The sequence below is a fragment of the Cervus elaphus genome, chromosome 17 (assembly GCF_910594005.1).
Source record: "Cervus elaphus chromosome 17, mCerEla1.1, whole genome shotgun sequence".
In the NCBI taxonomy this organism is placed as follows: domain Eukaryota; kingdom Metazoa; phylum Chordata; class Mammalia; order Artiodactyla; family Cervidae; genus Cervus; species Cervus elaphus.
In genome coordinates, this window is record NC_057831.1 from 37,514,937 (window position 1) to 37,541,036 (window position 26,100).

General features: G+C 37.1%; 1 protein-coding gene across 3 annotated transcripts; it reads right to left on the reverse strand.

The window, feature by feature from the left end:
• Window positions 1-4,681: 4,681 nt before the first annotated feature.
• On the reverse strand, window positions 4,682-18,621 carry LOC122673418 (integrin binding sialoprotein). 3 transcript variants are annotated; one of them, XM_043871180.1, is made up of 7 exons: window positions 18,467-18,621; window positions 16,087-16,154; window positions 15,941-15,991; window positions 15,767-15,844; window positions 11,426-11,491; window positions 6,288-6,461; window positions 4,682-5,714 (listed from the first exon to the last, which is right to left on the reverse strand). In XM_043871180.1, exons 2-7 carry the CDS (start codon window positions 16,138-16,140, stop codon window positions 5,202-5,204), a joined length of 936 nt encoding a protein of 311 aa, XP_043727115.1. In that variant the 5' UTR covers window positions 16,141-16,154; window positions 18,467-18,621; the 3' UTR covers window positions 4,682-5,201. The 3 variants fall into 3 exon arrangements, with proteins under 3 accessions (XP_043727115.1, XP_043727116.1, XP_043727117.1); XM_043871181.1 differs by lacking the exon at window positions 11,426-11,491; XM_043871182.1 differs by lacking the exons at window positions 15,767-15,844; window positions 15,941-15,991 and having other exon boundaries at window positions 18,467-18,620.
• Between the last annotated feature and the right edge of the window lie 7,479 nt (window positions 18,622-26,100).

The following is a 26,100-nucleotide window of genomic DNA, read 5'->3' on the forward strand; positions in this document are numbered from 1 at the left end:
AGCTTGTGCACATATAATCATGCCAGAACTTAAATCAAACGGACACATCTAGCTCCAAGGCAAGTGGAAGAAATTAGAAGTTATTCTGTAGCCACCGGCTTAGCTAAAAACCTCCAGGGTTCAGAGAAATAAGGGTGAACAGATACTGATTGGCACCTAGGATCTCAGTCACAGCTACAGACAGCTATCTACCATTAAACAAAAAAAAGAATTTTCTATGTGTAGGAGAGTATTAATATCCAACTTCATTACCACCACCATCTCATATAAGCATAATTTATTTCACTTTTTATCTTTTCTCCATTCAAAGGAGTCATTTGATTTATTCTTGGGGGGAAAGATTATCTTTCTCTGTGAAAAATTAAAATGTTCCTCTTCCTTTTTTAGTAATTTGCATCAAGTTTCTTCCAGGTGAGCCTTCAATAGATACGATGAGGAATTATAGAAAATAGAGCTTCTGGTAGGGAAAATCAAAGGGAATTTGGAGCAAGAGGCCAGGGAGGCTTACTAGCTAGAATGGCAGGAAGAGATTGGAACTCTGACACGTAAGTAGGATAAGTATTTCAAGAGAGTGCTTCCATGCAGAAGATATTGCATGATACAGAGGAGAGAGCAGCTGTGAAGGGCATCATTAGGGTTTGCCGTGGTGATTTAGTCACTAAGTCATGTCTGACTCTTTTGACCCCATGGACTGTAGCCCACCAGGCCTCTCTGTCCATGGGATTTCCCAGGCAAGAATATTGCAGTGGGTTGCCATTTCCTTCTCCAGGGGATTTTCCCAACCCACAGACCAAACCCAGGTCTCCTGCATTGCAGGCAGATTCTTTACTGACTGAGCCACTAGGGAAGCCTCCAAGGTGTGCAGGGACTGTGTTAAATCATAGCCCTCACCAGCCCACCTCCTAGTCTTCATCCAAGAACTTCATTGTCTCCATGGACCCTGGGTAGCCGATGGTATACAGGCCTTACTATCTGATTACCCGTTTGTGCTAGTTTCTGGACTTGGTTTTAATTTTTCCTATGCTACCACTGCATACTCCAAGTGAAGGCTTGCCACAGTGCTCCTTTAGAAATTATGCTGCAAGTCTGAAGGAGATTCCTACATGCTTGAGCAATGGTGGAGAATAGCCACCATTCTGCACTCAGGGACTGAAGTGTACTAACTTGAATCCCTGAGGTAGAATAGTCAAAAGCAAAGCAAACAAACAAAAGTAAAAGGAAAGATTAACCGATTTTTGTATATAACAATGAACTAGACGGTGTGGACTGTGTTAGTCGCTTAGTCATGTCCGACTCTTTGCGACCCCATGGACTATAGCCTGCCAGTCTTCTCTGTCTGTGGAATTCTCCAGGCAAAAATACTGGAGTGGATTGTCATTCCCTTCTCCAGAGGAACTTCCCAACCCAGGGATCAAGCCCTGGTCTCTGGCCTCACAGGCAGATTCTTTACCATTTGAGCTACAAGGAAGTCTTATATAACAATGAATAACTTCAAAATATGAATAAAGTTCAGAGATTTCAGCAATCCTTTCCAAATCTAAGATTTGATGATTCTATGATATATTGAGTTGGTTTATGACAATGTCACAAATAAATAGGAAAGATTACCTATATCACCTAATAAATATTTATCACACTATTCCCAAGGCGTCCATCTAATCACAAGTTTTTGCTTCCAGAATATTGGAAATAAAAGCAAAACTAAACAAATGGGACCTAATGAAACTTAAAAGCTTTTGCACTACAAAGGAAACTATAAGCAAGGTGAACAGACAGCCCTCAGATTGGGAGAAAATAATAGCAAATGAATAAACAGACAAAGGATTAATCTCAAAAATATACAAGCAACTCCTGAAGCTCAATTCCAGAAAAATAAATGACCCAATCAAAAAATGGGCCAAAGAACTAAACAGACATTTCTCCAAAGAAGACATACAGATGGCTAACAAACACATGAAAAGATGCTCAGCATCACTCATTATCAGAGAAATGCAAATCAAAACCACAATGAGGTACCATTACACACCAGTCAGGATGGCTGCTATCCAAAAGTCTACAAGCAATAAATGCTGGAGAAGGTGTGGAGAAAAGGGAACCCTCTTACACTGTTGGTGGGAATGCAAACTAGTACAGCCACTATGAGAACAGTGTGGAGATTTCTTAAAAAACTGGAAATAGAACTGCCATATGACCCAGCAATCCCACTTCTGGGCATACACACTGAGGAAACCAGATCTGAAAGAGACACATGCACCCCAATGTTCATCGCAGCACTGTTTATAATAGCCAGGACATGGAAGCAACCTAGATGCCCATCAGCAGACGAATGGATAAGGAAGCTGTGGTACATATACACCATGGAATATTACTCAGCCATTAAAAAGAATTCATTTGAATCAGTTCTAATGAGATGGATGAAACTGGAGCCCCTTATACAGAGTGAAGTAAGCCAGAAAGATAAAGAACATTACAGCATACTAACACATATATATGGAATTTATAAAGATGGTAACGATAACCCTATATGCAAAACAGAAAAAGAGACAGAGGTACAGAACAGACTTTTGGACTCTGTGGGAGAAGGCGAGGGTGGGATGTTTTGAGAGAACAGCATGTATATTATCTATAGTGAAACAGATCACCAGCCCAGGTGGGATGCATGAGACAAGTGCTCCGGCCTGGTGCACTGGGAAGACCCAGAGGAATTGGGTGGAGAGGGAGGTGGGAGGGGGGATCGGGTCGGGGAATACATGTAACTCCATGGCTGATTCATGTCAATGTATGACAAAACCCACTGAAATGTTGTGAAGTAATTAGCCTCCAACTAATAAAAATAAATAAAAAAAAAAAGTTTTTGCTTACAAAGATTCATTAGGACAAGAAAAAAAGTTCTATGAATTCTCAAAAGGCAGTTTTTATGGTCAGGTAATTCTATTACAATCAGATACACCTAAGTGTTAAGGTACAGGAAAGAAAGGACTGGAGAGGAGAGAGGTTATGATGCTCTGGGTATCTCACAATGTACTGGATTCTGAACAGCAATCCAGTGTACACGGCAGTGTACTCGGCAGAGTATACTCCATATGTAGAAGGTGAGGGAACAAAGACTAAGGAAGGAAGCTCTTGATGTCACCATCATTCAAGCCCACCTAATTCCAGGTTTCATGCATTCTGCACAATACCAAACAGCCTATTTAGAAAGGTATACCAAAAACATCAGAGGATCCTTGCTTTGGAAATGTTCTTTAGGGCTCAAGTCATAAAATATAGCTGGTCCTAAGAAATTTGTGATAGAGAACAAGGTTTATTTGTTCAACAAGCCCTCATCATTAAAGATTTTCTGCCCACTCATGGCTTAACATCCATTCTTAATGAATACATACTAATGAATATAGCATTCCTGATGAACATAGGCTAATGGTTAAGAAACAGATCCTAAAGCTAGGCTCTCTATGTCTTAACTTCAGTTTTGCCATAATGATCTGATGCAAGCTGCTTAATCTCTTTATTCCTCAGCCGCTTTGTCAATAATATTGGCAATGACAATAAAACATACCTGATAAAGTTTTGTGAGGATTTACTGGTGGCTCAGAGTTTAAAGCGTCTGCCTGCAATGTGTATATATATATATATATATATTTATTTATTTATTTATATATATATATGACTTCCCTGGTGGCTCAGATGGTAAAGCGTCTGTCTACCATGTGGGAGTCCCGGGTTTGATCCCTGGGTCGGGAAGATCCCCTGGAGAAGGAAATGGCAGCCCACTCTAGTACTCTTGCCTGGAAAATCCCGTGGACGGAGGAGCCTGGTGGGCTACAGTCCATTGGGTCGCAAAGAGTCGGACACGACTGAGTGACTCCACCACCATATATATACATACATACATCTCCTGGTGAAGGACAGGGAAGCCTGGCATGCAGCAGTCCATGGGGTCGCAAATAGTTGAACAAGACTGATTGACTGAACAACAGCAAAGATATATATATATATATATATATATGTGTGTGTGTATATATATGTATATGTGTATATATATATACATACACACATATGAAGGTAGGCACATAGAAATAGAGATAAATGTGGCAAAATGTTAACCATTGGTGAATCTAGGTGCTCATGTACTAGTTACCCAACCTTTCTGAAGGCTTGGTTTTTTTCATAATAAAAAATTAGGAGATGATGGGTTGATGTATGTGTAAGAGTTTTCTACCTCATCCCACCCCTACCCTACCTAAAACCAAATCAAATAGGTATGGGGTTGCCAGATGTAACACAGGACATTCAATTAAACTTAAATTTCAAATAATAAATCATTCATTTAGTACAAATATGTCCCAAATAGTTCACAAAGGCCAAATATTGCATGGCACATACTTATACTAATGAGTTACTCATTATTTATCTGAAATTCAAATTTAACTAGGTATCCTACATTTTCATTCATAAAATCTGGCAAGTCTAATAAAAGCTATTTATCATGATATACATGGCTGAGCCTGCCCACAAGCATGTCAAAATCTTAGTCGAGTTAATTTATCCATGAGAAAATGTCTATAGTCTTTCTGAGTTTTAAACTATAGTAGAAATAAACTTTTGTCCTTTAGCTGAATTGTTCTCCCTCTGGTCTCACCTTTTCCCATCCTGAATTTTTTCTTCATAATTATAACACATCTGAAGGGTTGCATTTTTATTTGTGATAAAATCCATAGATACAATATACATACAGGTCACATAAAAATACATGACAGTGATAATTAAACCTAATATACAGTGACAGGTAGTGTGATTAAAGAACTGCACATTTATTGTATACAGTGTCACTAATGTTAGTGAATCTAATCTCTTCTAAGAAGCAGCTCTTGCACAGAATATGTTTTAGCAGTTAGTGGAAACACATTAAAATTACTATTTATAGGACTACAACCTCAAAATACTCAGTCATACACTATCTCATGCATTGGTGTACCACTTGATGAATGGCCCTGATTTATGAGCTTTCAATAATATACTAGGGAAAATCAATAAGAAGCCCATTACTTGCAGAAGCAATTACAGAAAAACCACTTTGGAACAGTAGCACCATTCCATATTATAAAATGCACATTTGTTATATTGCACCTTCCTGAGTTGAACTTTGAAAGGGGTAGCCACACAAAATCCCAGAATGGGTGAACTCATCCCAATCTGGGCCTTCACTGGTGGCTGTAGTAATCTTGACCATCATAGCTGTCATAGCCACGCCCTTTATAGTAGCTATACTCATCCTCATAGGCTCGATAACTGTCCCCACGAGGATCTCCATTCTCACTTTCATAGATTTCATACCCATTGTCATACTCATTGGTGCCTGTTTGTTCATACTCCCCAGGGGTGGTGGTTTTCCCAAACAGTGGTGGGGTGGTCCCATAGACCTCCTGGGGTGGGGTTGTAGATTTAAACCCACCATTTGGAGAAATAGTGGTCTCTCCAGCCACTGAGGTTCTTTCTGTATTGGCTTCAGTGACACTTTCCTCTTCGCCTTCTTCCTCTCCATTATCCCCACCACTGCTGCCATGGCCATTGTCAACCTCTGTACTGTTGCTGCTGGTGCCATTTATGCCTTGCTCATTGTCATCCACTTCTGCCTCATTTTCTTCCTCTTCTTCTTCCTCTTCTTCTTCATCACTCTCATCCTCTTTTGTAGCCTTCTTTCCTGTAGCCCCAGCCTATAAGGAAAAGTTTGAAAGAATTCAAATCTAGATGTGAAAAACATAAAACTTAAGGCCATTGTTTCATCCAACACAAGCTTTCTGTACTGACATTATTGTACTACATGCAATTTTGAATAGAAACCAATTTAACTTACAAAAGAACCTGGTGGAGGTTTTAAATTCAGAATTAGTACCTTTGTCATTGGATGCTAATGGAAAAAAAGCCACTTGATAAATAAGTCTTTCCTGTGGGAGATGCTTTCTGTAACTTTGCTACCTGCTTTCTCTGCCTTGGAAACCTCTTCCCAGAAATGCAGTGGTATCTCTCCGCACTTTTTATCCATTGCTAAGATGCTTGGCCTTTGTCTTCTGTGGTAATGTTGAAAAGTCAGTGTAAGAACATGGGAAGAGATCTTGCCTAGGAAAAGATTTCTCCTTATTTATTTGTAAACAGGGATATTGTACCTGCTCTTACTTTTTCATCAAGTTAATGAAGATGATATAAAATACTGTATGTATAGTGTCAGGATAACCTCGGACTTCAGTAAAGAAAGGAAAGCAGATTGAACATTTTGGAGGAATTGTTACCTTCTTGGGAAGCCGGATGGCAGCTAGACCTATGTGTCCAGTTCCAGGTGTAATCTCCTCTCCATAGCCAAGTGTGGTAGTGGAAAGGGTGGCATTCTCAGCCTCTGATTCTTCGTCTTCATTTTCATCAGAATCTTCATTCCCTCCGTTGTTTCCTTCTTCATTTGAAGTCTCCTGTTGAAAATGTCCAGAGCAAGAAAAAAATTATTTTAACTGAAAGATAGCTGAAGATTTGTTGGAGTCATGAACCATTATTGGGAAAATAACAATGGTCGATGGTTTCCCTCAGCCATCTTTTCGCCCAGTGTTGACAACTTGGCTTCCTCTTACGCCAGCTGCAGTTCTCACTTCTTGGAATTCAAAGTATTTTTACCCTGTTTACCTCACTATGGTGTGTTTTAGATATTTCTATATTCTATTTAATCAATTCAAAAATATTTATGTAATAATTTCAGCACGTCTGACTATATGGTATCATAGCATATATAGCTTAGGCTCCAGTGTTCTTGCCTGAAGAATCCCAGGGATGGCGGAGCCTGGTGGGCTGCCGGCTATGGGGTCGCACAGAGTTGGACACGACTGAAGCTACTTAGCAGCAGGAGCAGCTTGAAGTCTTATTAATTAATAACTACTGTGACATGATAGTACATTAATTATTGTATTTGCTGACAAATAAGCTGATAAATTTAGATTTATTTTCTTATTCCCTAGAGATGCCTTGTAAGGTGAGATTATTACTTATACTCTTTAGAAAAGGAAAGTAAGCTCAGATAAATTAAATAATTAACTAAAGTCTTATGGTGAGTGATGAAACTATATCTTTCTAACTAAAAGAAAAATTGAGCCCTTTTTTTGTACCATGATGATTTTCCATGAGGAGGAGGATTTATGTGAATTGCCCACACTACACCTAGGATGTTTTTATTTTAAGGAATTTTCTTTTTTTATAGAACCCCCTCTCTTCAAACAAGTTAATTGCATCTCTTATGTACTATAAAAAAAAAGAAGTTAATGTATTTCATTTACTTTCAAGAGTATTTAAGGAAAAAGAGATATATTAAATTCAAAATCCATCTGCTAACATATAAACCAGTTCTGAGCTATGTGCAGTATTCAAAAGATTCCATGATTTTTCTGTGAAATGAAGAAACTAAACACTCCAATAAATTCTTACTGGTGTATTATGTTATTATAGGAAGATGTTTTCTAAAAATTACTACTCCTCTATGAATATTTTTACCATCTTCAATATTTTACTATTTTGTCTTTACTCCATGTTGTTAGGCAATAAACTGTTGACTGAGTTAATCTCCCAAAGTAATTCATAGCTAGTATTGAAAGTCAAGAATTCATACACAGAGAATTTATTTAGTTTAAATGAGTACTAGAAAAGTGAATTTATTTCAATGCATTTTTAAAGGGATTATATGTTAGGATAACTTTAACTAGGCATCTTATATTTTAAGACTTCAAAACAAACAAACAAAAGCCACATTTAGCTTTTCTTATTACAAAAATGATCTATGTCTGTTTCATCAGATTTGTAAATTTTACTGTTTCAATGAATGCTTGGGACTACTAGAGTTCACCTCAAAACAGTCACCAAGCTAACTTTGTCAAATATTCCACAAACGTCATACTGTTTATTTACTTTTTCATGTTTATATACTTCAGTCCAACAGACTAAACCTTTTAGGGGAGAAAGAGGAAAGCTCTTTTGGGTAAGAAAATATACAGATTGGGTCCTTCACACTTGTTTCACAAGTGAAAAAACTGAGGTCCAGTGGGACAAACGACTAGCACAAGGTCAAAGACATGGCATTTCATTAGCAGCAGGGTCGTGACCACAGACCCAGACTCCCAATTCGTAGGATTCTCTCTATTTTCCCCTACAACACCCTTTCTTTTTCTGGTACTTTATTTAAGGTGGTCCTGCTGCAGTGACTTAAAAGGGAAAGTAGGTCAAACTTTTGATGGATGTATGTGTGTTAGTCGCTCTGTCATGTTCAACTCTTTGCAACCCCATGGACTATAGTCTGCCAGACTCCTCTGTCCATGGAATTCTCCAGGCAAGAATATTGGAGTAGATAGCCATTCCCTTCTCCAGGGGATCTTCCTGACCCAGGGATCAAACCCAGGTCTCCTGCATTGCAGGTGAATTCTTTACCATCAGGGCCACCAGGGAAGCCCTAGACCTCAAATATCTTTTTGAATAGAAAAATTAACAGTCATTTGTACTTGAGTGTATTATTAACCCACTAGAATGACTAAAATGGCTGAAAGAAACGTGTTGATGAGAATGTAGAGCTGATGGAATGCTCCCATAGGGATAGTGGGAGTTTACATTAGTATCTTCGCGTGGGAAGCTGTTGGTGGCGTCTCCTCAGGATGAATATATGCAGACCTTTCAACATAGACATTTCACATCTAGGTAGAGTGGCCTCCAGAAATGAATGCACATGTTCACCAGCAGGAGTGCTAGACCATTTACAGCGGCACTCTTTGGTCACAGCCCAAATCTGAAGACTCCTTAACTGCCCATCAACAGAAGGTTAGCACATTGTGATACACAGACATGATGAAACACTGATATTGAAAACAAATGATTTACAACTACAGAACCATATGGGTCAGTCTCTGAAGCTGAGAGTAAAAGAGGCTACATGTAAAAGCGTATATGCTGCATGATTCCATATATACATGTGTGTTTGTGAATGAAACACAGAAAGAGCCAAAAACAATTTTCTGATAGGAGTCATCATAGCATTTGCCCTTGGTGGGGGTTGATTAATTAATGGGATGGAGCACAAAACATGTGCTGCTTTTTCTATAGGTTCTGGGTAAGACAAAGTGTTCGATTTCTGAAATTTCAATCATCTACAGACTTACGATAATTGTGTTATGTATATTGAAAGTGAAAGTTGCTCAGTCGTGTCTGACTCTTTGCAACCCCATGGACTGTATAGTCCATGGAATTCTCCAGGCCAGAATACTGGGGTGGGTAGCCTTTCCCTTCTCCAGGGGATCTTCTCAACCCAGGGATAGAACACAAGTCTCCCACATTGCAGGCCTATTCTTTACCAGCTGAGCCACAACGGAAGCCAATGTGTCAATAAAACTTTAAAATGTGAGACTGGATAATTTAGGAGAGGGGAAAAAATGTATGATCATGAAGTAGAAAATATGCCTAAGCACCTGATCCTGGGAATACAATTCTGGGGACTCTGTATTTAACCTAAATTGCCAGTGAAATTTTAGAGAAGAGATGGGGAAAAAAGAAGTTCTAAATTGTCTTCAGGATGGAAGACTACAAATTTTATGCATGCAGTGTTCCATTATCACGTTGAATGAATGGTCCTTGGAGCATTTATTCCTCTGAAGTTCTAAAACCGAACCACCAAATATTGACTGGGCACTAAATACATATAAGAATCTGAGCTGGGCAGCGTAAAGAGATGCAGAAGAGATTACAGCACTGTTCATCCTCAACCAGTGGTTGTAACCTGTGGTCTCAAGGTCTTGGGTCTTGGGAGCTTGCAGATAAGTTCTGAGAGGACTAGAAATGTTCACAGACTGTTGGGGAAATATTGAGTAGGTGAGATTTCATCAGAGTCCTGAAGGACTCTTTTTTTTTTTTTTTTTTTCTGAAGGACTCTTAATCTTCTTCCATCCCCAACCACCATTACAACAAATCAAGAACCATTGCCAAAAGGTATGCAATCCAGTTGGGAAATCTAGCTGGTAAGGCAATTTTACAGTCACTGTACAGCAAACAGCTGTAGTTAAATGGATTACCCTAGCTTAGTTCTTGTGTAAGATTAGTATGTGGAACTCTGGGCAAAATTTTGTGGGATTTAATAGGTGGCATTTTTCCTGGTACTGGCTTGACATTCTTGTAAGGTCTTCCTTTAAAAGCTGTTGGGTTAAATTATGGTACTGAAAATGTTATTTTATGGTTTAAAAAATTAAACTAATTATTTGTCACTTTTAAAGTTCCCATACCACTTGGTTTTCAGGATAGCAGACATTTATCCATGATCCATTTTGGACTGTCATTGTCCCTTCATAAATAGCACCTAAGAATACCTGAATTTAGAAGGTTCCCAAACCAGTGGATAGCTATAATTGACTATCCAGGAAAGTGTACCTAAATAGTAGTTTGCACGGGCAAGGATATTAGCTGTAAACATGTTAGTACAATTTCCAGGTTATGTAGAATTTTAGCCATGAACTACACTAATTTGTAGTACTGTATAGGAAGATATTTCTACATCTTGAGTATTTGCATTTCTGCAAGGACATGAATTTCATTATTAGACAAAAAGACATATGAAATTCCAATTAAAAAGAACAGCCCTACTGTGTGAGTCAAGAAGGCAGATGAGGCACTTCCCTGGTGGTCCAGTGGTTAAGAATCTGCCTGCCAATTCAGGGGACACGGGTTCGATCCCTGGTCTGGGAGGATTCCACATGCCACAGGGCAACTAAGCCCATGGGCCACAACTGCTGAGCTCGCTACAACAAAAGAAGCCACCACAAACCCAAGCACTGCAACTAGAGTAACCCCACTCACATCTAGAGAAAGCCTGCACACAGCAACAAAGATCCAGCACAACCATAAATAAATGAACATTAAAAAAGAAAGGCAGATGACACAATAACACTGTAGAGAATCTAAGACTAACTTTCTTATACTACCCACTCATCAAACTGAATTTTTAAAGTTCAGTCCTTATAAACAGTGCAATACATAAAACAAGTATTGCGCTAAGTTTAGGATTATTATGTATTTACCTTTCACCATCACACTCTGTCCATCTATAAATGTAAATAATGCTTTCTTCCTTTCTTTCAGAATCAACATTTCTTCCACTTAAAATGGAGATACTTTTGTATTCATGTACCACTTACAGGTAACTTTAACCCCAAACTGTAATAGTGTTTTAAACAGGTCGTTTTAGTTAATTCTAATTTAAATAATAACCCCCTTCTCCAAAATAGAAGACTGGGGGCAGTTGGTAAGCTGGCAGTGGCTATTTGCTGAGTCTAAGCTACAGGAAACTAGTTTCCTATTTATTTATTTTGTGCTGTCTGGTTTGTTATGAAAAAAAAAAAAAAAGACTGCAGAAATTCCTTACCTCTTCTTCCTCCTCCTCTTCTGAGCTATCACCATTTCCATTTTCTTCAGATGAGTCACTACTGCTCTAAAAAATATGTATACATGAATTCATACACATATGAATATATGTACATATGTATTTATTTACTTAGAACAGTTCTCAGCTACTGTGAGAAAGATATGAAGAGACTAGACATATACAAAACGAGGTTAGAGAAAAAGGTGTATTTTACAGTGACCAAGATATGCTTTGAAATACTCCATTTTTAACTTCAAAAGCATTGACAATATGTTAAAACGTTTTGTGTGTAAAAACTAGAGCAATGAATGGCAAAATGACTTAGCTCTGAGAGAATGAGAGGATTATCTGGTCCAATTTTTTTATTTTACAGAGAAGGAATCTGAAGCTCACAATGGCTGAATTCTCCAACCAGTTCACGGCAAATCTTAAGCTAAAACATAGATACCATTGTTTCATTTTCTTTATAAAATATGAATGAAATGATAATTTGAATTATTACAAAATATAAGTTGTTGTGTTCTAAATCGCTTCAGTCGTGTCTGACTCTGTGTGACCCTATGGACTGTAGCCCGCTGGCTTCCTCTGTCCATGGGATTCTCCAGGCAAGAATACTGGAGCGGGTAGCCAAGCCCTCCTTCAGGAGCTCTTCCCAACCTAGGTATCTAATCTGTGTCTCCTTTTCTTCAGCACTGTAGGCAGGTTCTTTATCAGTAGCACCACCTGGATGATTTTCTTAAATGATGAGCTCTCCTGGTGAATTTAAATTAGACTTTGACTTGAAATTAAATTTGCGTATAATTTTAGTATCTTTTAATCTAATTAAAGTGAAGTCGCTCAGTTGTGTCCGACTCTTTGTGACCCCATGGACTGTAGCCTACCAGGCTCCTCAGTCTATGGAATTTTCCAGGCAAGAGTACTGGAGTGGGTTGCTATTTCCTTCTCCAGGGGATCTTCCCAACCCAGGGATTGAACCTGGGTCTCCCACACTGCAGAGAGAGGCTTTACTGTCTGAGTCATCAGGGAAGCCCAATCTAATTAAAGCCATTCCTAAATTGAAGTGTGTGTATGTCTATAAAACTTTATGAGAGAAAAATTCATAGAAGAGATACAAGTCATATAAGAAGATAAAATAATTTACCTATTTAGGAAATTTATGAGTACCATTTCTCTAAAAACTCAATATTGAATGAGAATAAATTAAACCAAGGAGTCTATATAAAAATAAAAGTTAATGAGCTTTGCTATGTTTTTTAAAATATTTATTTACGTATTTATTTATACATAAATATTTATGTATATTTACAGTTTTTAGTTGTTGCATGCAAGGCCTAGTTCCCTGACCAGGGATTGAACCCAGGCCTCCTGCGTTGGGAGTCCAGAGTCTTAGCCACTGGGCCAGAGAAGTTCCAACTTTGCTACTTTTTAAAAGGAAATGTTAATCCCAATTAAATTTTCCTTTTTTTTCCCCAACCACTATTTATCCTTGGTATAAGTAATAACCCAACGTAAGACTCTATCATTTTCTGCCCTGCAAATTTACCTTTGATTCTGGTGACTTGTGAAGTACTGTGGGTCTTAGAAAACATAGCTATAGAAGAACCTTAGGGTGAGAGATCAGTTGAGGGAATATTTATGTCCCAGTACTGCTCAGGTCTCTGCCTGTGGGGCTCATTCTTCAGGTGGCCACGCCATACACCCAGGGAAAGGAATGCTGTCCCCTTGAGCCCAGAATAATCGTGGGTGGAAAAGAGAACAATTAGACTGACTCTTCCACTGCCGTGACCTTAATGGCTGTGTCTTCCCTAGCCCAGAGGTGAAAAAAGCATAAGGTTCTATTGAAACTATTTCTGTTTGTTAGTTAAATTAAACAGACAGAGGACAGCTTATTTGTGTATTTTGTCTCAGCAGGAGTGGTTTTTTAATGTAATTAAGATTTATTTGATTTTCATACAACAGCAGGATAAAAATTCTATTCAAGTTCCCATACACTATAAACCAGGAAACTCTGGAACTTATCCAGGGACATAAAACAAGGTACAAAAATTTCATGGTCTAAAGGTGTTGAAATCATACTCAGTGGGAGTGTTTTAATCATTTTACAAGCTTCCTCACCCCTAGCTTTCATTCTACTTCAGCCACAATTAGTACCTACATAAAGACAATTTTAAAACTGCTTGAAATGCCTTGAAGCCTCAGCATTTTTTTATTCTCCTTTCTTTCGGTTAGGCCTTATTACCAAGTTGTTACTAAGTCCTACATATCCTTCTGGAAGTCTTTCATATACTCCTTCCAACCTCTATCCTTACTGGATTTTTTTAATTCCAGAAGACACATTCCAGGTGTTGTACTGATAATCACAATCATAGCAAGAGAGGAAGTTGGAAATATGGGCAGTTTTTCCACGTCAAGTACTGTGATAACTGAGATGAGTCTGATAAAAGAAATATAAGATAAAGTCCTTGCTGTCTAAGAGTTCACACACTAATCAAATATTTTAATCATAAAAAAAAGTTTCCTCAATTAAAAATGCTTAGGGTATTAACCTTATTTATACTTCCATTTCTATAGCCAAGCAGATAAACTGCAATAGGCTGACAGCCTGGCAATCAATATATTTCATACATATTGGTATTCTGGAAATGATTATATAAAAACAAAGATTCCATCTGAATATAACATGAATTTCAAAGCCAATGAAGCTTAATGATTTTGGGGGTGATAATCTGCATACTAAATACTTAATAGACTTAACAAAATGAATAGTTAAGAGCTATGGAAGCATATAAATAGACATGCAAGGAGAAACATCTTGGAAATCAAACTTTGTAAAGTGGAACAGTAGATCATCAATACTAGCTCAGACTGTTAGATTGTGAGATATATTTTATTGGATTCTATTTTATTTATTTAATTTAGTTTTTCTTTTTAAAAAAATTTTTGTTGGCAATTTACAATGTTGTGTTATGAATTCTATTTTAAAACAACTCTCTTATTTACAAATTCTACATTGCTTGAGATAGACCTACCTGCATATAGTCTGTAGCAATTTTAAATATTAAAGATCTGCTTAAAAATCTGTGAAGTTTGGGTCTATCAATAAGGAACAATATAACCTTTCCTAATATCTTTTCAGTGTGGACATTTGAATTGGACCACATGTATATATCTGTAAAATTTTCTAGATAGGAATATCTCTAAGTATATGATATTTTAGAAAAGTTGAGGAAGTAGTCCAAAATTTGAAGGTATTATCATTTCTATTTTGTTTAAGAAAGACAACAAAATTTCAAATGAGCACTGTTTTTTATGGGCAAACAAAAGAATGGAAGGCAATTCTGAAAACCCACAATGCTTGTATCAACTGTGCTCATATTTCTGCGGCTACACACATTCCCCATAATTATTATGGTGCTAGAAATACTTTAAAATGATCTTTTCCTATCATTGTATGAGTTAGAAATGGGTTAGCTCAACATATGGCAGGATGTTATGCCAAGCCACTGTGCTGAGGCATAGTTTTCAGCGTCCTGACTGCTTTTAGTGTCTCAGGAGTCCTGGGTCAGATGGTGCATAATTGGTGCCCTGAACCCAAACTGTATAGTAATAAAAATAGCACAGTGCTGGTTTGTTGTCTATTTAAAATCAGCACCACACCCTCTAGTTTTCAGAACCCTCTTCACAGGTAGTAACCCAGTATAAACAGAAACTCTTATTTTTAGTGGTTAGTTATTTTCTGTTTGTTTACAAATTTTAAGGATGTTTTGTTTTTCTCACAAGTTTTTTAGTTTGCTTCATGAATTTCTCTCTTTCCTTTGCATTCTTGAGCCATTCTTATTCTAGTGAGTTACACAGGTCAAAGGTTAAGAAAATCTTCAGCAAATCATAGATTATCAGGAATTTTGTAATGGTCTTTGTTGTTTATGAATTCATTTCCCCCTAAATTAAAGGACTCTACGTTATTGGATGTAAAACAGCTATATGACAGTATTGAATCTACTAGAATATGGCAGTTAGTGGCTGCATCACTTAAATGTCAACAACTGATAAAACTGTCCACTTTGTCAGTGAATTAGTCAAAACACCTGAACTCAATCTTCTGTGGTGTTTGCTTTCATTATATCATTCTAGACTGGGCCCAAATGAGTTTATTCTATGTGCATGTATAGCTCTGCTTTATAAGAAAACTTGGGAATAAGCTTTATTATATTAAAAACAGACTGCTTTAGCAAGTGGTCTTTCTGGCTGAATTTCAGTGAGAGTTGAATTTAGGTGTTTTGTAGTTAAATTCAATCCCCTTTCAATTATAAAGAGTGAAAAAAAATTAATTTTTATACTTACTTGAACTGCAAATCGTTTTAGAGCAGGATAAAAGTAGGCATGCTTATAAAGATAGTATCGGGGCCTGTACTTAAATACCTGCATGAACACAATAAATGATATATTCATGTTTCATGTACAATAAATCTAGAGTCAGTGTCGTTGAACCAAGGAATCATGCTAAAAATGAATTACCCCATTTTCTTCAGAATCCTCTAATTTGGCTCTTTGATGCAAATTTTTCATCTGTTTAAAAGAGCAATCAATTACTATATATTCTCTGTTTAATATCAAAAGACAAAAAAATGGAAAGAACTATAGGTTTTTAGTAAAGAACTTACTGAAAGAGCGCAGGCCATTCCCAAAATGCTGAGCAAAATTAAAACTGTCTTCATTTTGGTGATTGCTTCTGGAATTAACAAAGTGGTAAAGTTAATGAGGAAAACTAAGAATGTAGCTTTTCTTCACATACTAGGAGATGTATTTGTTTTCATTTTTTGTCCAATTAAAGTTTTGACTCACTAGGACCAAATTTTTGCTTTTGTTTTAAAATGGTTCCTTCTATGTAAGTGGTAGAAGATAGACTTTATCCATCTATTTGAATAATCATGAGTTCCATATTTGGTTTTAACCTATCTGATCTGACTTGTAAATGAAAATCCATTTTATCACTGCCAGAGTTTGAATGCTTAGTGTGTTTCACATTGGGGTGAGGAGACCTCGTGATACCATTGGCATAGTTATGTGACCTGTTTGTTTTGTTTATAATTAAAAACTAAGGAAAAAATTGAATACATTTGAATGATTACTTTTATGCCAGTTGTACTACAGGCTCTTTCCAGCACCTATATAGCTTTTAAATTAAAAGTTTGTTTGTACTATGAAGACTAAGAGCCATTTTTCCTTGGATATCTTAGAATATTTGAATTTTTAGGTGTGTGAAAAATCCATGATATGTGAAGTATTATTCTCACAACATGTAGCACCCCAACATCCATGTTTAAGGATAAATATATGAGAAAAGTTATCAGAGTTCATCTTGGGATATCAGAGGCAATCTCCTCAAATTACATTGTTCTCCAGTTCCATTTAAGCTTATAATCACTGGTGTGGGAGATTGTTATGGAATGGACGTGGACCTTTTCAGGGTCAGGATGATAGTCATGTCAGTTCTATGGAGGAATAGAAGACGCAACTCTCAGAATAGGAGTAGTTTGTGAGCAGTCATGGGGTTTGCACCCTTGCAAACATCTCAGTTCCATACAGATTTCTCACAGGCAAAGGAGAGCAATCATGAAATCCTATCCTAATTTCATTCTGTTTGATAAAATCCTAATTTAATAAAAGTTGAACAAACTTAGCTGAAAGCCACCAACACACTTAACTGAGAGAGTTCTCCAGAGTGACAGCTTTGGCAATGTTTAAAAGCAGTATGTAATGGTGATCAGAATTTCCCCATAAATACACTGGGAGAAGTAATATTTAAAATGTATGAAATCCATGTCATATACTATATCTGAAAGTAGATTCTGCATTTTATCATCACTGGTCATGATTTATCACATCCTTATTGAGTATCTGAAGCTAAAATAAACATTACACAGAGGAAGGTTAGAGGCCTGGAAAATCTGTCTTGGGTCCTCTGTCACCTGTCTTTGTGGCGGAGTGGGTCTTTGATTTTGCTGCTTGTTAGCTTGCTCACAGACCTGTCTACTTTAGTTCTTGATGGCCACATGGGAATAAAGAGGCTTTCCCCTGAAGGGGACTTGTCTGTTTAAGAAGCTTTCATTGCTATTGAGGTTCTCTGAATAATACTTTGAATTTGGCCATTCATGATGGAGCCCACCAACAAACAGGAAGATTACTGCTCTGTAGCTTTATGAAAAGAGTTGGAATAATTACAGTATCTTAAAGAGCTAAAAATGTAAATATGTAGAACTGTAGAAAGATTTTGGAGTATAAAATTTCTCATAACAAACCTTAAAAACAACTAGATGAAAATATAACAGGAATAATATAAAAAGAACCAAGTGATTCACCTAGGCAGCAATCGGCTGTGTACCTAAATCTCATTTTATTTACTTTGTGATTCATCAAAAGCAGAAGACCTCTATAGTGCCCACTACTAACCCAGACAACAATTCAAAAATTTTTAAACGATTGTTTTGAGAATCTAATTGCAAGTTTTTATTGGGAAGAGTATGATAAACTAACAGCATCATTTATTTCCCTAGTGCTATGCATTTTTCCATTCTGATTTTAGAGCTATAAGATATTAACACTTTGAAACCAAATATATATTTTGGAAAATATTGTTTATAACTGAAGTACAGATTAGGCATAACTGATGGATAAATCAACATACATTGAGGCACATTTATAAATGCAAAATAGTATTCCAGTTAGGTTACCTTGATGCGTTAGAATGAGTAAAAACAGTTATCTGTGAGGTACAGAGAGAAAAAGTAGAAAGCATAATTTTCTAGTTAATGTACATAATAATAAGAGCTTATTTCCACGCATAGGTTAATAAACAGCCTTTTCAAAAGAATCTAAAACCTGAGGTACTAGTTTAATGATAAACAAGTGTTATATTATATAGCAATTCTCTACAATGTGTTAATATCTATATTTAAATAGAATGTTCAAAACCAAGCCCAGAGATGTGAAATGCAGAGTGTCTGATTTATAAGATAATGAAGTTGTTATATTAAACCTTACCTTTTGCAGCCCTGGAGTGAGAAGGCAGGCTCCCAGGAGTGAGTGACACAGATTGAGTACTCTCTCTGCTCTCTCACTCACTCATTCACTTGCTCTTGTGGGCTATAAACTCTTTTTTGCCTTCCCACAGCCAATCACTGTCATGGCCAAAGTGATGTCAGAATGTGGATTCTCACCAGAAAAGTCCCGAACTTCCACACTTTTTCAAGACACAAGCTCAGTTGAATAAACATGAACTGTGGTTCTAGTGCCAAGAGGTTTGCATTGTGGAATTTAATTGAAGGTTAAGATGAAGATGAATAGTTTGAGTTCTGAATATATATAAAAATATACTGGATTTGAATTAAAATAAGTAGCAAGAGATTTAACTGTTTAAAATTTTCATAATTATGCAAATTTTCACTATGTTGAAAGGAAGGAAAACTTACTGTAATCAGAAATAGTCCTACATTATTAGTTTAGTAAAAAAAGCAAAAGAAACTAAATAATAAAAGACAGGAGCTGATAAGCAATTAATACTTTAAAATCAATTATTTTATGTTATTCAAATATGATTTAGTGACTAATAAATTTGGTATAATTAAATGTCAGAATTTATAAAATATATTTACTGAGATATATTGCTGAGTATAAAATTTATACTAAGTTTCTGAGAATCCTGCTACTGAGAAGCAGGTTGCACTTTTTGCGTTGTAAAATAAACCTCTTTAGACTATCTACCTGTATGGTCTTTTTCTGTTGTACAGGAAATATCACCTCAGTGTATTTTCTTGGGCTTCAGTATACCTCTTTTCTGTTCATTTTCACATTTAATTTTTTCCCCATGGGTATAGAAAACAGTGATTAGAGCTGGCAAGGGTGAGCTGTTGTTATAGAGATGATTCATGGAAACCAGACACACAAGAAACTGATTGATAAACTAAAGTACTGAATTTTTTAATTTGCAAAGAGAAACTTAGCTTAATAGCTTGCATATTCTGCTTGTCCAGTCATTAAACCTTCCTCTAACTGTGAAGTCTACCTGAGAAACCAAAAATTAATAAATACTAGTTTTAAGCGTATGTGCCAGTCACCCTGTTAGATGCTTTGGATAAATTGTCTTTTGTTTCAGGAAAGTTGTTTAAAAGATATAGACTCAACAACAACAAAAATAAAAATAAAAAAAAAGATACAGACTCATAGTCAAGACAATTGGATAAGCTCTAAAAATTCAACTCAACCCCATCTTAGTTCAATTTACCAAACTTTAAATTATGGAACTGTCCACTGAGACAGGACAATGGAAAGCAAATGTCCCAGGATGGAGAGCCAAAAACAAGACAGATCCTGTCTTTGTCTTTAAAAATTTTAGAATCCGCTTCCATTGTAGGAGACACAGGTTCAATCCCTGGGTCAGGAAGATCCCCTGGAGGAGGAAATGGCAACCCACTCCAGTATTCTTGCTTGGAAAATCCCATGGACATAGGAGCCTGGTGGGCTACAGTCCACGGGGTCACAGAGTTGGACATGAGTGAGCAACTAATGCATGCATGCACGCGTAGATGGATCTGAGGCAGAGCAGTCAAAATATATACAAGGTTTAGAGGTGCTATGAATGTATGGTGTTTTAATTCTAAATGATACATGAGCAATGGAGCTGGGCTGTGACATCAGAATAGGAGTTTACTATCCATAGATAAGATGTTATCAAGAAGGAAGAGAAAAAACATTCTTGGGAATGAGTTTAAAGGATATGGAAACATGAAAAACATACCAACAGTATCTAGCATTCACTGAATTCTCTCATGCTTGTTCTTCATTTGTGTATGTAATTTTGCTTATCCTTCCCACACAGAAAACAATTCTTTGAGATTATTCCCATCAAAAGGTGAGGCAAGTGAGGCCCTGGGATGGTAAGTATGCCCTGGGTTAGATGGCTAATAAATGGGGGAATCTAAGGACCAGAGTCAAGTCCAGTTCTAGAGCCTACTTTTAATCACTATGTATCCTTACTGGCACATTGAAAAAACTTCAGTGATTCAATAGATTGGAATATAGTGAGTGGATGTAGGAACAGATGAGGTTGGTCAGATGCGCAAAGGCCAGACGAGGGAGGGGGCTTAGGCTGCACTGAGGGGTACAGACTCCACCATGGAAATGAGAGAATCCCAAAAGATTAAAGCAGAAAAACAATATATTTAGAATTGAAGTTTGGAAAAATCTTTTGTTGATAAGGCAGAGGTGGATTGAGGGAAGTGAGATTGTTGTGGAGGAGGAGAATTTCAAGAAGATATTTTAGTGGTCCAGAAATGCAACAGTAAAGGTCTAAACTAAAGCAGTAGCAGTGGGAAATGGAAAGAATGGAGCAAAGAAAAGTGATGTTAAATAGATAAAAGTAATAGGACCCAGTAGAAGTTAGAGAAGTGGAGAAGATTAGGATGATTTCTGGATTTAGGGCTTGGGTAACTTTGAGAACTGGTGCAGCCACATCTCATGCAATTCCTAGCAGAGTTAATTGGTACAATATAATCACTCAGTAAGTTGTTAATAGTATAAGATACAATAAAAGGGGTTGAGAATCAAAAGACTGAAAGTTTGTTCTACCAACAAGTGAAGCACTTAACCTCAAGAAGACTTCAATTTAAGCCATCTTTTAAAAATAAGGGAATTTTCACACCAAAAAAGAACTGACCATCAGTCAGTTGGACCATCATTCCTCCGTCACCTGTGGAGCATTCGTCCCAATCAGTAGGACTTGAACCTGATGAAATCTCTGTATCTAGAGAAATTATAGGAAACATATGACTATTTAAAATGACATCATTGGGATGCATTCAGCAAAGTTCAGAAAGTGGGAAATTTTATCAGACATATTACCTGGCTTCTGTCTTATTAGCAGCAAAAATTTAAAAAAAAAAAGAGAGAGAAGGGAAACTATAGATTAAAAAGATTTCAGAGACATTTCTAGAGAAATTATGAAACAGAGAAATGTTGACTGCTAATTGCATATTTTATAGTATTAAGAAATTATTGTTAAGTTTTATGTATAATGATATTATTATGTTTTTAAAAGAATTCTCATCTTTTAGAGATTCAGTCTTAAAATATTTATGGATGAAACAGATATCATGGGATGGGGAAAAAAGATGAAACAAGGTTGGCCATAAATTTATAATCATCAAATTGGTGATAAGTCAGTGGATATTCATTATACTATGCTCTTCACTTTTTTTTTTTTTTTTTTTTTTTTTTTTTTTTTAATTTTTTTATTAGTTGGAGGCTAATTGCTTCACAACATTTCAGTGGGTTTTGTCATACATTGATATGAATCAGCCATAGATTTACACTTATTCCCCATCCCGATCCCCCCTCCCACCTCCCTCTCCACCCGATTCCTCTGGGTCTTCCCAGTGCACCAGGCCGGAGCACTTGTCTCATGCATCCCACCTGGGCTGGTGATCTGTTTCACCATAGATAGTATACATGCTGTTCTTTTGAAACATCCCACCCTCACCTTCTCCCACAGAGTTCAAAAGTCTGTTCTGTATTTCTGTGTCTCTTTTTCTGTTTTGCATATAGGGTTATCGTTACCATCTTTCTAAATTCCATATATATGTGTTAGTATGTTGTAATGTTCTTTATCTTTCTGGCTTACTTCACTCTGTATAAGGGGCTCCAGTTTCATCCATCTCATTAGGACTGGTTCAAATGAATTCTTTTTGACGGCTGAGTAAAATTCCATGGTGTATATGTACCACAGCTTCCTTATCCATTCATCTGCTGATGGGCATCTAGGTTGCTTCCATGTCCTGGCTATTATAAACAGTGCTGCGATGAACATTGGGGTGCACGTGTCTCTTTCAGATCTGGTTTCCTCAGTGTGTATGCCCAGAAGTGGTATTGCTGGGTCATATGGCAGTTCTATTTCCAGTTTTTTAAGGAATCTCCACACTGTTTTCCATAGTGGCTGTACTAGTTTGCATTCCCACCAACAGTGTAAGAGGGTTCCCTTTTCTCCACAGCCTCTCCAGCATTTATTGCTTGTAGACTTTTGGATAGCAGCCATCCTGACTGGTGTGTAATGGTACCTCATTGTGGTTTTGATTTGCATTTCTCTAATAATGAGTGATGTTGTATGCTCTTCACTTTTGTATATGTTTGTAGAGGTCTGTACATAGTTGTTTTTTTTAATGGAAATTATTGAACTAAGTGATCTTTAAGACTTTTCCTGTTTCTAACATTCTGTAATCTCTTATTTTCTATAAATTATTTAAGCTTGATATGTCCTTTCCAGGAACCCTCTAATCTAAATTGGCTGCGTTTACTCATGCATGCTAATTGGAACATTCTGAGGAGTGGTGCTAGGAAAAAAATCACAGATCTTTACTGCTTTTTTTTTAAATCACGACTGATCCAGCAAAACTTTTTGTTGAAATCTCACTATCATAATGGTCTTCTTTATTTAAACAGGTGGTTATGAACTGATTCTCTTAGATGCCATGTGAATATACGTTCATCTCATTGTTGCCACAACTCAGTTGCCCTGTGTGATGAGTCGTTTCTGATAAAACCCCACACTCATTGTGATGTACACTTCTTTCTTACCTGCCATGTTTACTTAGTTATCAAATCTTTTTAACACTTCCTCCACAGTTTCTTTGAAATCCATCTTCCCTCTTTTCTTGTCGCCTCTGCCTTTGTTCAAGTTCTCATTCCTTCTTGCCAGGTTATGGTAGTAATATTCTAACTGTGGCATGTTCCCTATTTCCCCATCCCCGGACTTCTGTGACCACAGGATTTAGAATCAAAGATTGAGCTGAAGTCCTGGTGTTGTCTCTTGCTAGCTTTTGACCTTGGGTTAAACTCTCTCAACCTAAAAACTCTGCCCTCAGCTTTTCTTTCCAACATCATTTATTACTTCTTGCCTACTAGAATATAGAGTTCAAGATGCTCTGTATAGACTTATGAATAGCCAAGTCTAGGAAGTAGATGGCCACCTGATGCAAAGAGCTGACTCATTGGAAAAGTCCCTCATGCTGGAAAAGATTGAGGGCAGAAGGAGAAGGGGGCAACAGAGGATGAGATGGTTGGATGGCATCACTGACTCAATGGACATGAGTTTGAACAAGCTCCAGGAGATAATGAGGGACAGGGAAGCTTGGGGTGCTGCAGTTCATGGGGTCACAAAGAGTCGGACACAACATAGTGACTGAACAACAGCAACAACAAAGAAGTAGATAAATATTCTAAAACATAATTTCATGTGAAGTCTCTTTGCAGCTCTTAATTGCAATCTTAATAACCTAGAATTTTCCAGAAGAAATGTCAAAATTTTGTCTTCTCTATCAGAAAAATGCTAAAAAATTCTGGGTATGCCAACATTCTGGTTATTACTAAACCCTTCTACTGTTTCTTCCATATCTCCCTCATCCACTCTTTCTCTCTGAAACCAAAAGTAGTGTGTAGTTTGGACATCAACCCTCATAACTACAGTGTTCTTCTACTGAGCTATCGCACCATCAGCCTGGTTGCTCTTTGATACTTCATCATTGGACCCTTTTCTACCCAATCTAATGTGTCATACCTCTTTAACATTTTTATTTCCAGTATGCATTTTGCCCTCCAACCAGGCTTACCAGTTCAACTTTTGCCTAATTTTTCCATCAATATTTCTCTGGACTTTTATGTAATCTATCAATTGCTATCACTTATTGAATTATAAGCTTGGGTGGTGGGAGCCACTAGATACATTTATTTCGATTAGAGTTTACAATCCAATCAAGTTCTCCCTCCCTCCTTACCTCCCAGGCCTCTCTTGTTTATGTGAAAGTCAAGTAATGCTTTTCCTAACCACACTCAATTTCCCAGCAGAACTTGCACATATTCCGTAGCCAGAAAAAACAAATACCAAACTGTACCTAATATAAATTCCTATTTAAGAACCATCATATTCTCTTGTGTGGTACTGGCAGTGGTAATGTGTGTCCATGTCATCTGTTTTTTATTGTGAGATTCTAGAGGGCAAGGACTGTATCTATTTAAATTGCTATTTACAGAGTCAGGAAAACCACATCTATGGTTATTTACATGAGACTGGACGTTCTCATATATTGACACCAGGTGAACAATAATGAGATGTATCAATGAATTCCTTGTCCTTTCTAACGGAGAAGGCAAATATGTTAGCACACAATGTTATTAGCAGACAGTAAACTAAGTAAACCAAGAATACTTATAGACTGTACTCTATGTTGTAGTTCCTGTCTCCAAGGGAAAGTTTCTGAATTTGTCTCTTCCAAATTTTGAATAAACAAGATTTGGAGAGAGATAAATGAATGAAAGTTAAATCTGGTTGGCTCTCTCTACAGCCTTTCGTGGGAGTATATCTCTCTAGTTTACCATCTACTTCTCCCTATTGGCTCTCTTTCACTGGAATTTAATTTTTGAGTTTCTTTCATAAAACAAAGAAACAAAACCCCCCTTCATGCATAATATTCCCACCTAGCTAGCTACTCATATATTTTTCTCTTCCTCTTCACAGTCAAGTTTCTTAAGAGATACCAGTATTTAATGATATAACTACTTCACCTTCAGCTCATTTCTCAGCCCACAGCAGTATGGCCTCTGTCCCCATAATTCTGTAGAAACTTAGCTCGTCAATATTACCAATTACTTCATTCTGGTTAACCAATGAGTTCTTGCTGATTAATTGAGCACTTTTCAGTCACTTTCCTAGGTAGTGTCTATAGCAGTTGATGCTGCTGACTGTTTTCTCCTCTTTCAGAAGTTCTACCCCCCTCCCACATATGTGGTACTGCATTCTCTGGCTTCCTCTTTCCTCCCCACCTGCTACTAGTCAACTACTCTCATGTGCTCCTCTTTCTCTAGCTGTCTTTTAAATGTTGATATTTCCAGGGTTCTGTTCTTGTCCATCTCCTCTTCACATTCTCCAGAGTCTTTCTGGATGAGCTTTTTCACTCCCATAGTTTCACTTATCCATCTGCCGGGGTTTTTTTTTAATTCAAATTTTCGTCTTGGCTTCAGGGTCATACATATCAAACTTATAATGGAAATATCCCCTTGGAAGTTCCCAGATTATCTCAAATTCCCAGATGCCCTTCTATTTTTTTTTTCCAATTGTTCATACTAGAAATTTGATATCATCCTTATCATGTCTGTCCTTTACCCCTCCCACCCCACTGTGGTCCTGTTAATTTCACACCCCTTAAATCTTTCTTCCATTCACCCTCACTACAACTGTTATCTTACTTGACCACTGTTGTCTCACCTGGCCTACTACAAGAACCTCTTTATTTTTCAAACTGTGGCCAAAATAAACTTTCTAAAATGCGTTTTCAGTAATGTATTTTCAACATCTGCTTAAAATCCTCCATGACTCTAGGATCCTCAGGATAAAATTTAAACTTCTCAGAGTTGCATAGAAGACCCTTCATGATTGATTTTTACATATGACTCTAGTCCTGTTCCTTTAATTTCCTGTCTCACACTAAGCTCAAGCCATACTAAAGTATTTCATTTCCTTCCTTTTATATCATGTCTCTTTCTCTAGGCTCTTACACATGCTGACTTTGTCTAACTCTGACCAGTCATTCAGGGATCAGTTCTGAAGTCACATCTTTAGGAAACCTGTCCCG

Coding starts and splice junctions, on each gene's coding strand:
- LOC122673418 (XM_043871180.1), bottom strand. CDS start 16,140: ATGAAGACAGTTTTAATTTTGCTCAGCATTTTGGGAATGGCCTGCGCT. Junction 11,492..15,766: donor TAAAACGATTTGCAGTTCAA/GTAAGTATAAAA, acceptor CATATTTTTTAG/AGCAGTAGTGACTCATCTGA. Junction 5,715..6,287: donor CCATCCGGCTTCCCAAGAAG/GTAACAATTCCT, acceptor TTTTCCTTATAG/GCTGGGGCTACAGGAAAGAA.